The 14,151-nt window shown below is 47.3% G+C and overlaps 1 protein-coding gene across 11 annotated transcripts in view; it reads right to left on the bottom strand.

The window, feature by feature from the left end:
• The window catches only part of ATP11A (ATPase phospholipid transporting 11A), a 195,153-nt gene that overhangs the window by 73,385 nt on the left and 107,617 nt on the right, over nt 1-14,151 (bottom strand). For all 11 annotated transcript variants that reach the window (XM_063595878.1, XM_034937026.3, XM_034937025.3 and 8 more), the window contains exons 3-5: nt 8,506-8,595; nt 7,264-7,344; nt 2,828-2,935 (exon numbers count right to left, since the gene is read on the bottom strand). In XM_063595878.1, coding sequence (XP_063451948.1) covers nt 2,828-2,935; nt 7,264-7,344; nt 8,506-8,595 — 279 coding nt within the window. The remainder of the gene's footprint in view (nt 1-2,827; nt 2,936-7,263; nt 7,345-8,505; nt 8,596-14,151) is intronic.

Raw genomic sequence — 14,151 nt, 5'->3', positions numbered from 1 at the left:
ATAACAGCCCCAAACTAGAAAAATCGAAAAGCCCTTCAACTTGTGAATGGTGAAACTGCAGTATGCCCCCATCATGGAACGCTCCTTAGCAATACAAGGGAAGGAATGGCTGGTGCACAGACTTCGTGAATCCCGAGGGAATTAGACTGCCTGAAAACAGCCAACCCCAAAAGGTCACAGGCTGCAGGATTCTCTTTATATCATATCCTTGAGATGACAAAATCTTAGAGCTGGGCAGCACATCCGGGCAAATGGAACACAGGATGCCTGTGTTTTATTTCTTACTACCACATGTGATCCTGTAATTACCTCGAAATAAAAAGTTTAATTAAAAAAGAAAAACTAATTAAAGGATTGCTTTTCTAGGACGCTCTAGCACTCTCAAAGGCCTGAGCCATTACGACTGATGGAAGCTGGATGTCTGCTGTTGTAGGAAAAGCCTGATCTTTTCTTTCTCGTCCTGAGTAGCCTGTTTAGCATCCTCTCGGTTACGACACACAGGATACAGAGCTGGCATTTCCCACAGGAGACCGATACATTAAAAATTCAATTTTCTGTGGGCAGACACTGTTTAGGTCTATTTTTTAAGAAAGATGTTTAGCTACAAGTATGAAGGCTTTGCAAGGGAAATATAATCGTTAAAGGAAATGGCGTTGAAGGCCTGGGACCGGATGCCTGCTGACACAGACATGGAGCTCGCGGCTGTTCCCCAGGCCAGGGCCATCTGCTCTCTGAACCCCCGACCTCTAGGGAAACATCACTCATCTGAACTCACTGAAGGGAAAAGCTGTCTCAGAAGCATTTAAACACCTGGATAGCACGTTTATAAGTGAAAATGTTTAAATGCTTAAAAGTACATTTGGTGACGTGTGTGATACACAGAACAGTGAGAACAAGGTGAGCGGTGGGGGGTTGGTGGTTGATGCTGGCTCCTCTGAAGGGCCTCTGAGTGCCTCCTGGGGTCCCGTCCCACTGGACAGGGAGGGGCTGCGGCCTTGTCCGGAGAGGTTCACTGAGCCCAGGCTGGCTGGGCTGCTTGGAGGCCCTCCCTCCAGGCTTCTGGAACGCACCTGGCTCTCCACATGCACAGGACCCAGTGGGGTGCTCCCTGCCTCCCTCACCAAACCTCCTACGGCTCAGCTGGGAAAACAGCCAGGGAGGTAGTGGGGCTGCATGAGGGAGGGAGGCATGGGAGTTGGAAAGAGCCAGGCAGGGTGCACGAGGACCAGTGGGGGCAGGAAGGGGCCGGTGTGGGCCTGGCACCTAGATCCACATCAGATGGGGGACTGGAGCAGGCTGCTGACCACTACCTTGACACAAACGTGAAAAACCACACTCATGGTTTCTACCTATAAAGGTGCTTCCAAATGACTAGTATAAGCTTGAAACTATCTCATTTAAATAATTTAATCACATATTTTAAAACATATTGAGATATTAGTTACACAGATAATTCATTTGAAACAGATTTAAAATGCAGCCTTCAAGAAAAACTGTAATATTCCCAACACAAAGAATCAATGTTTGAGGTGACGGACATCCCAGTTACCCTGACTTCATCATCACACATTGGTGTGCAGGCATCAAAATATCACATGGACCCCCAACTACGTACAACTATTATACATCAATAAAAAACAATTTTTTTGGCCGGATGCGGTGGCTTATGCCTGTAATTCCAGCACTTTGGGAGGCCAAGGCAGGCGGATCACAAGGTCAGGAGATCGAGACCAGCCTGGCCAACATTTTGTTAAGACCCCATCTCTACTAAAAATGCAAAAATTAGCTGGGTGTGGTGGCAGGCGCCTGTAATCCCAGCTACTGGGGAGGCTGAGACAGGAGAATTGCTTGAACCTGGGGGCGGAGGTTGCAGTGAGCTGAGGTTGTGCCATTGCACTCCAGCCTGGGTGACAGAGCAAGACTCTGTCTCTTAAAAAATAAATAAATACATTTTTTTTAAAAAATGCAATCTTCAATGAAGTTTTCTGTTCCAATTTTCATAAATTTCCACCTAGTCGAGTTTATATTGATATGATTTTATTATACTTTATTCTAAAACAAATTTTAGAAACAGTGTTTCCAATCTTTCTCTGTCTTGATTGGTTCGTGTGTTCCCATAATTTTAAATTCCACCAATCCTGGTGTGGGATGAAATTCCACCAATCCTGGCATGGGATGCTGGTGATGGGGAGGCTGTGTGTGGGGATGGGGGTGGTGATAATAATTTTAAATTCCACCAATCCTGGCATGGGATGCCGGCAGAGGGAGGCTGTGTGTGGGGATGGGGGCAGTGATAATGATTTTATATTCCACCAATCCTGGTGTGGGATGCTGGCAGAGGGAGGCTGTGTGTGTGTGTGTGTGTGTGTGTGTGTGTGTGTGTGTGTGTGTGTTGGAAGGGGCAGTGGGTACATCCACCTAATGCTGCTGTGAACCCCAAACTGCTCTAAAAAGTCTATTAAACATAAACAAATAAAAATTAAAGGTAAAAAAAAAAAAGTAGTAGGGAGCTTGGGCCTACACCCAATAAAAAACATCTCAGCCTGTTTTACCAAAGAAAATAAAAACTTAAAAACATTTATTATTTGTATTTTAAAAATGTTTTAAGAGACAGGGTCTTTCTCGGTTGCCCAGGCTGGAGAGCAGTGGCTATTCACAGGCACGGTGAAGCCTCCTGAGTGGCCTCCGACTTCCAGGCTCAGCGATCCTCCTGCCTCAGCCTCCTGAGTAGCTGGGACTGGAGGCGCGAGCCACCGCACCTGGGTAAAACTTATTTTTTAAACAGTTACTGGACTTCACCAGCGTAAATGTGTCGGGTGTCACTTACTCGCAGCTTTCGACTTTGTTTCCGAACGAGCTTGCCGTGCTGAATGAAATGAACAGGACACTGGTTCATGGCATTGTCCGCTTTATGTCGAAGCCAGTCTTCATAACCCTAAAAAAAGGAAGGAAAGAAGGGAGAGAGGAAGCGGGGAGAGAGGGAAGGAGGAGAAAGGGAGGGAGAGACAGAAGGCTTGTGTTTAATTATGTCTAAGCATAATCCAAGCCTGTGGGGGTGTATTTTTCAGCATGAGGATGCACTACACACACTATCCTTGACAGAGCATCGGCATGTTCCACGGCAACGCGAGCTGCTTTAAATGTCTGCAGTTGTAGAACTTCAAAGACGTTGGAGAAAGATGCTCATCGAAGTGTGTATAAGTACTATACAACTGTACTTTTTGTGCCTATTCATGACATGGACTTAGGATAAATTCCTAAAAAAGAAGTGTCTGAAAGAAATGATGAGCAAGCCTTCCAGGCTCTTCACATCCACACCGAAAAGCCCGGAAGACGTGGAGCCAGTTACATTTCCACCCGCTGAGTGTCAACCTTCCGCTTGGAAAAGCCCCCACTGGCCATTCTTCTCTTTCATTAAAAACTGATTGTTATGAGATCTGGCAGCCCAGACTCTCGGTGAAACGCCGGCTCACTCTGTGACACCCGCAGCAGCCTTAAGGTTCTCTGTGCGTTTCCGCATCTGAGTAACCCACACGGGAAACATCCCATCGTGACTCCTGTGCACGCACAGGCAAGGCGCTGGAAAAGCAGCCTGAGCTAACCCTGACCCCGGCCGCGCTGCCGGACCTGGATGCCTTCCACAGGCGCAGACACGTGCACTCCGATTCCAACTACGAAGGTACACCCTCTGGTTGGACAGTCAGGTGGCATCTTGAAAGAAGCGATAATAGGAGATGCTGCACACAGATGATTCCTGGGATGACGAACGTGCCTTTGTGTTTGGTGTTGCTGGGTGCAGGTGCCTTAGATAAGGATGGGGAATGCCGTTCTCAGTAACAATCCCCAGCATGTGAGAGACTGCACACCAGGGGCCTATGGGCATCCACGTCCACCGCATCTAATGAGTGTCGAGATTGGAAACACAGCTCTGCCACACACAACACACAACACACAACCACGCAGGATGGCAGCAGGAAGCCTGTGCCACGGGCCCACTGCATGTGTGCTGAGACACACAACCACACAGGATGGCGGCAGGAAGCCTGTGCCACGGGCCCGCTGCTGGTAGGTTGCAAGAGCCTGTGGGGCAGGAGGCTCACTGGGGGCCTCCTCCCTGTGGGCCACGTGGCGGCATCAGTGGCCCTGTGACTGGAGTCTCCTCCGAAGGGAGCATAAACAAGTAACCCAAAACCTCCAGCTTCTGGAGAATTAAGAAGCCTGGGACGCATGGATATCCGAACGTGCGAGCTTTCTCCAGCTGTGACCATTAATAAGTGACACTGTGGCATCTGATTGCTTTTCAGAGATTCCTCCCAAATCGCTGAAATACTCTCTTTCTGGGGAAACTGAAGAACAGTCTTCCTGGAAGGTGGCAGTGGATAGATGATTCCTGGGTTCATTAAACACACTTATTTAGCACCAACTGCATGCTCAGCAAGTGCCAGGCACCAGGGGCCCACAGACGAAAGACCTTGTCCCCAGAGCTGCTGCTCTCAGGATTGGTGGAGAAGAAACAGAAATAACTGCAAGTTCAATGCAGGTGAGAGACACCCAGGATCCCCGAGAAGCCCAGCGCCCGGGCTGCGGGAAGACGCTAAAGAGGAGGTGCCCAGGAATGCCCAGCGGTGAGGGAGTCCCCAGGGGCTGGCACTGCCCACCGGCCAGCCTGGCTGGGACGGGAAGGACACGTGGAGGCCCATGCATGTGACGGGCTGATCGGAGGGGCCCTGCACACGGCAGGGGAGGCTGGGCGCCACAGGGAAAGGCCGCTCTGGCAGGACCTGGGCGATGGCAGCGGCAGAGCCAGGTACAGTGAGATGCCTGTCAGTGCCCAGCGGAGACAGCGGGGAGATGGTGTGAAAAGAGAGGCGGGAACCTAAGAGAAAATCAGGGAGGCCTCTGTGAGTGCAGGGGGCTTTCCAAGGCAAGCGAGGAGGGGCCGGGAGCATGGGGACCCCAGCACAAACAGCCCTGCTGGAGCCACAGTGTGGGGAGGCCATTTGGGAAAGTCCCAGCTGCGGACAGAGGCGCTGTTCCCGAGGAAGAGGGACAAGGAGGTCAGTAGTGGGGGAAGGTCGAGGGGGTGGGGGGGCTCTGGCACACACAGGTCCAGACCAGCAGTAGGGGAAGCAAGGCCATCCCCAGAGTGAAAGCTGGGTAGTAGGACGCGCGGGAGAGGAAGAGACCCCTCTGGGCAGCGGCAGGGGTGCTGGTGATGGGGCCCAGACCTGCAGCTCTGTTCATTTGCCGCCTTGCCCTGACCCCCTCTTAACATCCCCAAAACGCCCGCCCACTGCCCTGGGATGGGAGGGGACACAGCCAGGGAGGGGACATAGCCAGGCCGATGGGAGGGGACACAGCCAGGGATGGGGCACAGCCGGGCCAAGGACACCACATGTTGTCTGGGGCCGTGGTCTGCACAGTGTAGAGAGGCAGCCTCTGCATCCATGGGGGCTCGGGCTCCCTGGCCGCTGCCTCTCTGGCCCAGATGCGTCTTCAGAGCCGCCCTCCCTACTCCACGCTCTCCTCTCCTCTCCTCCAGGACACTCCTGGAGATCTCAGGAGTTTCCTGCTCAGTAGAGTCCTGGGAGGGATGGAATCCTTAACAAATGCAGAGAAGAGGACGCTGAAGAACAGTGCTACGCCTGTCTCCCGGGGCCAGGCTGGAAAGAACAGAGCCATAGAGCCTCAGCCCCTTGTTCTGCACCCCCGCGCCCCTTCTCTCTGCTCCCCTTGAGAGGCTCAGGGGTCTCCTTCCTGTCTGCAGCCTCTGCTCCTACCACACAGATGTATCACAGACAGCACGGGACGCCCTCACCTAATCTCCACGATGGGTTCCTGGAAACTGTGACTTTAGGCCCGAGGACACATGGCAGGTCCCCGAGTAACATCGTTTCCTTCAGCACCATTTCCTTGTGAAGTTGATGAGAAAACCCATCGTTTTGCTTAAAGTTGAAGTTTGCAAGAGCCTGCCACCGACATGAAGTGAGGCCTTATCCCAGGTAGGAGTTAAACTGCCTGAGTCACAGGCAGCGCGTCCTTGGGAAGCGTGAGTCTCCCTCATGTTCTGTTTTCCAGGCAGCACAGTTCGTTTCGTTACTGTGCTGTGTTCTGCCACGCACCGCAGCGGAGCTGTCCATTTCCTTACGGAGGGACACCAGGTTGCCCAAGTCCTTTGCTAATCAATGACAGCCACCATGAATATCCTAGTTCACGTATCCCGGTAGGCACGGCCGGCTCTGGTCTAGTGAAGACACACAGGCCCCATGTACTGACTGCACAGCTGCATGTTTATCATCTGCACTGGACCCTGTGTGTCCCCATCTCTGCCTGTGTCAGATGTTGCCAACTGCTGTGCTTGGTGGCTCCGCCACACTCCTGCCGGCGGCCCGTGGTGCCTCCCTCGCCATGCCCTCTCCAGCCTTTCACATCTGAAAGCCAATCTTGTGGGTGTGAAACACAAATGTTCTCAGCAGCATTATTCAGAACAGCCAAAGAGTGGAAACACCCCAAATGTCCATCCACAGAGGACGCGTGATACACAAAATGCCAGGTACGTGCAGGGGACCGTGACTCATTCATCAGACGGAATGAAGCGCTGACGCCTGCTCAGATGCAGAGAAACCTTGAAAACATCATGCTGAGTGAAAGAGCCAGTCACAAAACACCGCCTATGAGCCGTGAGTACGAAATGTTTAGAATAGGCGACTCTACGGTGACAGAAACATGAGTCTTTGCCAGGGATGGGGAGGAGAAAATGGGGAGGGACTGAACACGTGTACAGGGAATCTGGGGGTGATAAAATGGATACGTAGAGAGTAAAACTGAGACGTATTCTTCTCCATGTTAGTCACTGGCCTTATTTACTGGGGCTATGAAAAAAAAAGCAAAACCAAAACCAAACAAAAAAACAGCATCCCATTTGCTGGAGTCCATAAACAGCATGTTCTGTGGTGGTCAAGACGGTCAAGGATACAGAAAGGTTAAGTGACTCATCTGATCAGATCATCTCTGGGTGATTTGGGATGTGAAAACCACAGACTTCTTCTCGAACTCGCACGGTGCCAGACTAGCAACTAAATTATATAACATCTCTTATTTCGCTTCAAGTATCAATCTAACGCAGTTATAAAAATGAATTTCTAGAACTTGGTTGAATTTTCTGTGAACTAGCTACAACAAACCAATCACCTCGCTTTGAATGAAAGGCAGTTCACATGGTGAAGATGACGATTGCTTCTTTTTCGTCTGTAAAATGCTTACCTGTTTGATAGCCGTCACAGTAATGACAAAGAAGAGTGGAAGTCCGCTTGTCACTGGGCTTGTGGGTGTATCAATAATCAACTGCAGAAAGAGAGAATTGTAAAATCATCTTCAAAAACGCAAATGAGTGACTTCAGGCAGGTTAGTTTGCCCTGAGCCAGCACCTCCCATTCGCTTTGACTTATTTAAAGACCTTTGCTGGCACCTGACTGCCCACCACGGGAGATAGCAAGTCAATCGTCCTATTTCACTGACTGTTAAAATGAGGGCACCTTTTTAAAATTAAGGAACATGCTCAAGGAAACCACCGAGAGTGGCAGACCCAGTCTGAAGTCGGGGCACGCCTTGTGTTAATTCACCCCACGGCCTCAGTGTCACATTTTAATTACATGATTTGAATAATTTAATGTTGGAAAAATTTTTAAAGTCCTTCAGTAGCATTTTGTATGATTTAGAGAAATTAGAGTGCTGTTCTTAAAACACATTTGGCACATTGCTCCCTAACTCATACCCCGAGATATTTTTTCACTCTTTTTTTTCTTTCCTTTAAACTCTCTTTTCATGTGTACTGTCTTTGGATTTTCTTTCTTTCTCTTTCTCTTTTTTTTTTTTTTTTGAGACAGTCTCGCTCTGTCGCCAGGCTGGAGTGTAGTGGCACGATCTCAGCTCACTGCAACCTCCCACTCCTGGGTTCAAGCAATTCTCCTGCCTCAGCCTCCCGCGTAGCTGGGACTACAGGTGTGCGCCACCACACCCAGCTAATTTTTGTATTTTTAGTAGAGACAGGGTTTAGCCGTGCTGGCCAGGATAGTCCCTATCTCTGGACCTCGTGATCCTCCCAGAGTGCTGGGATTACAGGCGAGCCACTGTGCCCGGCCTGGATTTTCTTTAGAGCATCCACACACACTTAGGAAGAGTAAAGTAAGTGTAACGATGCATAGCTTGGCAGTGAACTTGTCCAAAAGATGACAAAGCTCTGATTTCCCCTCTGGTACTAGAAGGAAAGGGGCAGGAAAGGCTGTCACCAACTTAAACCCAAAGTAGCGTCGTGTGTGGTTTAGCTTGTGTGGATCTCACAGAACCAACACATTTTGTCCTTCCTTAAGACAATAAATAAATTAATCATAGGTGAGGGGCACCATGTCCTTGCTCTTTCATTAGCCGTGTGGCAGTTACCTGAGAATAAAATGTCACTTATTTAGATTTATATGTGATGAGATGGAAAACAATGACCGGCCTTACCTGCACCAGAAATATGATAAGGAAATAAAAGTTGGCTACTCTTCTGAATTGTTCAAATAAATTCTTGGGTATAAAGTTCCAAAATGTGTACTGCATAAAAGAAAAACAAACATCCATCATTGAGATCAGATTTTACTCTCGTAGTGTTACTCTAGGGCATAGTAAGTAGCACTGGATTTTACAGTACAAAATGTTTAGCTTTAGATATAAAACTCATAATTCATAATTTAGAGTGTTTGTTGACAGCTAAGACGGCTGAAACAAAGTGTGTACTCTGAAACACGTATGTAAATTACCTAACTCCAGAGAATTCAAGATAAAACGCAAGGTAGCTCAACAATAGTTTGATTATTAAGATGTCTTTTATAAAACGTAAACCTGTGATCATTAACTCAACATATTAGCATTTTACTTCAGTAATTTCTGCATGATCTCTCCTCTGAGTGAGAGCATGACAGTGAGCTGAATGGAAGCCTTCACCCAGCTCCAGGCAGCTTCTGAGGCAGGTGTGTTTCTTGTCCACAGCTCAGGCACAGGGGCTTTGAGGCCTCAGGGGGAAGGACAGGAAAAGGAGGGGAAGGAGGGCAGAGAGGGGATGGGGGGAGGGAGGTGAAGGAGGGAAGGAGGGGAATGAGGGCAGAGAGGGGATGGGGGGGAGGGAGGTGAAGGAGGGAAGAAAGGAGGAAAAGGAGGGGAAGGAGGGTAGAGAGGGGATGGTGGGGAGGGAGGCGAAGGAGGGAAGGAGGGGAATGAGGGGAATGAGGGAAGGAAGGGAAGAAAGGAGGAAAAGGAGGGGAAGGAGGGCAGAGAGGGGATGGGGAGAGGGAGGTGAAGGAAGGGAAGAAAGGAGGAAAAGGAGGGGAAGGAGGGCAGAGAGGGGATGGGGAGAGGGAGGTGAAGGAGGGAAGGAGGGGAATGAGGGCAGAGAGGGGATGGGGGGAGGGAGGTGAAGGAGGGAAGAAAGGAGGAAAAGGAGGGGAAGGAGGGCAGAGAGGGGATGGGGAGAGGGAGGTGAAGGAGGGAAGGAGGGGAATGAGGGAAGGAAGGGAAGAAAGGAGGAAAAGGAGGGGAAGGAGGGCAGAGAGGGGATGGGGGGAGGGAGGTGAAGGAGGGAAGGAAGGGAAGAAAGGAGGAAAAGGAGGGGAAGGAGGGCAGAGAGGGAAGGGAGGAGAAGGAGAAGGAAGGAGGAAAAGGAGGGGAAGGGGAGGAAAAGGAGGGGAAGGGGAGGAAAAGGAGGGGAAGGGGAGGAAAAGGAGGGGAAGGAGAGGAAGGAGGAGAAGGAGGGGAAGGAGAGGAAGGAGGGGAGGGAGGGGAAGGAAGGCAGGGAGGGGAGGGAGAGGAAGGAGGGAAGGAGGGGAATGAGAGAAGGAGGGGAGGGAGAGGAAGGAGGGAAGGAGGGGAATGAGAGAAGGAGGGGAGGGAGGGGAAGGAGGGAAATGAGAGAAGGAGGGGAAGGAGAGCAGGGAGGGGAGGGAGGGGAAGGAGGGCTGGGAGCAGAGGGAGGGGAGGGAGGGGAAGGAGGGCAAGGAGGGGAGGGAGGGGAAGGAGGGCAGGGAGGGGGGCAAGGGGAAGGAGGACAGGGAGGGGAGGGTGGGGAGGGAGGGGAAGGAGGACAGGGAGGGGAGGAAGGGGAAGGAGGGCAGGGAGGGGAGGGAGGGGAAGGAGGGCAGGGAGGGGAGGGAGGGTAAGGAGGGCGGGGAGGGGAAGGAGGGGAAGGAAGGAGGAAAAGGAGGGAAAGGAGAGGAAGGAGGGAGAATGCCCAGCCACCACAGCATCTCCTCTCCACACTTCTCATTTTGCTTCTGTAGCAGTTTCATTCAACTTCTGTGTTGAAAACAACAACGTCCCAGATGTCACGAACCTTCACTGAGTTTGGAAATAGTTTCTGAAATTTCATCTGGCATGTTTTTACGCCATAATGAAGACAGTCTACCAAAACCTGAAGAAGGTCTCACAGCCTGTGCTGCGGCCTCTGCCATCTGTGTGTCTCTTCAACGGGGCTTATTTCAAAATCCCATTCCAAGGTGGGTTCTGGCTCCTGGAAGCCAGAAGTAGTTGTCAAATTCTCACACCAAGAATTTCTTTAATTCCAGGCTCATGAATATAAGTTATTTACAATTCAATGTAGCAACTAAAGCCTGGTATGGTCCTAAACTAACCAACATGTTCTGAATTTGGTGTTTACAAATATTTCAGAGGAAATCCATGTGCGTCTTTTAAAACTTCTCTGCCTCAAGTTTCCAGTGGCTTAGAGAGTATATAAGGAATTTCCAGTTTCTATTCTAATTCACATTTACAAAGTGATTTTACCTTTCATAATAAAGTTCCTTAATGAGGGTAAAAACAGAGTAGTGGCTCCCCCCAGTTCATGACAACTACGGCCATATTTTCAGTTCCCGTCTCAGGTTGACTGTAATAAAAAAGGCAAGGGGAGCTCCAGAAGAGAGTCTCTGGAGTTTTAAAAAAGAAACTAACTTTCCATGTCCTCCCTAGGTCATCCCGCCCTACCCATCCAAACACCCTTATTTTCCATGTGTTGTTTGATACCAGGTTTTTATCAGGTATGTGTTTTGCAAATCTATTCTCCCAGTCAGTGGCTCATATTTTAATTCTCTTAACTGTATTTTGCAAAGCTCAAGTTTTTAATCTTCACAAAGTCCAACTTATCAATTTTCCTTTCATGAATAGTGTTTTTGGTGTTATCCAAAAACTTGTTGCCAAACCCAAGGTCACCTAGACTTTCTCCTACATTTCTACGAGTTTCATTATTATACATTTTACATTTAGGTCTGTGACTCATTTTGAGTTAATTTTCTTGAACGGTGTGTGATCACTGTCTAGAGTCACTGTTGCTGGGTTTTTTTTTTTTTTTTTTTTGTATGTCCAGTTTTTCTAGCACTATTTGTTGAAAAGAAATAGTGCTTTTCTGTCTGCCCTGAATTGCCTTTGCTCCTTTGTCAAAGATGGGTTGACGATCTGGGTAGATGGGTTGACTATCTGGGTGAATGGGTTGACTATCTTGGTGGATTTACTGGGTGGATCTACTCCCAGGCTCTCTATGATGTTTCACTGATCTATTTGTCTGTTCTTTTCTTTTTTTTTTTTGTGAGACGGCGTCTCGCTCTGTTGCCCAGGCTGGAGTGCAGTGGCGCAATCTCGGCTCACCGCAAGCTCTGCCTCCTGGGTTCACGCCATTCTCCTGCCTCAGCCTCCTGAGTAATTGGGACTACAGGCGCCCACCACCACGCCCGGCTAATTTTTTCTGTATTTTTAGTAGAGATGGGGTTTCACCGTGTTGGCCAGGTTGGTCTCACTCTCCTGACCTCGTGATCCGCCCGCCTCGGCCTCCCAAAGTGCTGGGATGACAGGTGTGAGCCACCGCGCCCAGCCGCTATTTCTCTATTCTTTCAGCAACACCACACTGTCTTGATTACCGTAGTTTTACAGTAAGTCCTAAAGTGGGCTAGTGTCAGTTCTCCAACTTGGTTCAATACTGCGAGGCTATTCTGGGTCTTTTGCCTTTCCATATAAATGCAGAATCAGTTTGTTGATATCTAGAAATTAACTTGCTGGGAATTTGATTAGGACAGGTCAAAGTGGGAAGAACTGACATCTTAAAAACATGGAGTTTTCCCATCCATGAACATGGAACATCTCTCCATTAATTTAAGTCTTTGATTTCGTTACACTTTTGTCGTTTTCCTTACCTAGACCTTGTACATATCTTGTTAGATTTATACCTATGTAATTTGGTGGGTGGGGAGGTTAAATGTAAATAGTGTTGTTTTCAATTTCAAATTCCAACTGTTCATTGCTGGCATATAGGATAGCGATTAATTTTTGCATCCTGCAACCATGCTATAATCGCCTCTAACATCCAGAAGTTTTTTTGTTATTGTTGGTTCTTTGGGATTTTCTGCATGGACAATCATATCACTTGTGAACAAAGATAGTCTTATTCCTTCCTTCCCAATCTGTAGGCCTTTTATTCCCATTTCTACTCTTACTGTATTAGCTAGGATTTCCAGTACAATGCTGCATAAGAAGAGTGATAAGGGATTTCTTGCCTTTTTTCCAATCTTAGGGTGAAACCGTCTCGTTTTTCACCATTAAGTATGACGTCAGCTGTAGGGCTTTTATTCCCATTTCTACTCTTACTGTATTCGCTAGGATTTCCAGTACAATGCTGAATAAGAACAGTGATAAGGGATTTCTTGCCTTTTTTCCAATCTTAGGGTGAAACCATCTCATTTTTCACCATTAAGTATGACGTCAGCTGTAGGGCTTTTCGGAGATGCTCTTTATGAAGCTCAGGAAATTCCCCTCTGTTCTTAGTTTGCTGCAGTACATGAGTGGGTAGTGAATTTTGTCAAATTCTTTTTCTGCACCTATTGATATAATCATGTAAGTTTTCTTTTTTAGCCTGTAAATATTATGGGTTATATTAGTCGATTTTCAAATGTTGAATCAGCCTTGCATACCTAGGATAAACCCACTTGGTCATGGTGTATAATTCTTTTTATACATTGTTGAATTGGACTTGCTAATATTTTATTGAGAATCGTTGCTTCTATGTTCATGAGAAATACTGGTGTGTGATATCATCTTTCTGGTAATATCTTTTTCTGGTTTTGGTTTTAGGGTAATGCTGGCCTCATAGAATGAATTAGAAAATGTTCCTTCTGCTTCTATTACCTGGAAGAGATTGTAGAGAATTGATTTTTTTTTTTTCCTTAAATGTTTGGTAGAATTCACCAGTGAAAACATCTGAGTCTTGTGCTTTCCGTTTTGGAAGAGTATTAATTATTGATTCCATTTCTTTTAATTGATGTAGGCCCACCCAGATTATATATTTCTCCTTGTTTGAGTTTTGGTAGATAGTGTTTTTCAAGAAACTGGTCAATTTTATCTAAGTTACCAAGTTTATGGGTGTAGGGCTGTTCATGATATTCCTTTTAATCTTTTTATTAGCCATGTTACCAGTAGTGATGCCCCTCTTTTATTTCTGATGTTTGGAATTTGTGTCTCTTTTCTTTTTCCCTTGTTTAGCCTGGCTAAAGTTTTATTGATTTTATTGATTTTTTTTTTCAAAGAACCAGCTTTTGATGTTTAAAATTTTCTCTGATTTCCTGTTTTCAATTTCATTAATTTCTGTTCTAATGTTTATTATTAATTTTTTTTTTAAGTTTCCTAATGTTGAAGCTTGTAGATTTTGGATCTTTCTTCTTTTCTAATCTATGTAGTCAATACTATAAATTTCCCTCTAAGCACTGCTTTTCCTGCATCCCACAAGATTTGATAAGTTATATTTTTTGTTTAGCTTAAAATATTTTTATGCCTCTTGAGACTTCTTTGATTCATGTGTTATTTAGTAGTGTTTTGTTTAATCTCCAAGTATTTTGGGATTTTCCAGTTAACTTTGTTATTTATTTATTTCTAGTTTAATTCTACTGTGGTCTGAAAGAGTACTTGGTATGATTTCTATTCTTTGAAAAGGTGCTAAGGTGTATTTTATGGCCCAGAATGTGATCTGTCATGGCAAATGTTCCATGTGAACTTGAGAAGAATGTGTGGTCTGCTATTGTCGAATGAAGTATTTTATAAATTGTCAGGCCTCTGAGCCCAAGCTAAGCCTGTGACCTGCAC

The sequence above is a fragment of the Pan paniscus genome, chromosome 14 (genome assembly GCF_029289425.2).
Source record: "Pan paniscus chromosome 14, NHGRI_mPanPan1-v2.0_pri, whole genome shotgun sequence".
Lineage (NCBI taxonomy): Eukaryota > Metazoa > Chordata > Mammalia > Primates > Hominidae > Pan > Pan paniscus.
The sequence above is the reverse complement of the archived record's forward strand: the minus strand, read 5'-3'. Positions and strand labels throughout refer to the sequence as shown.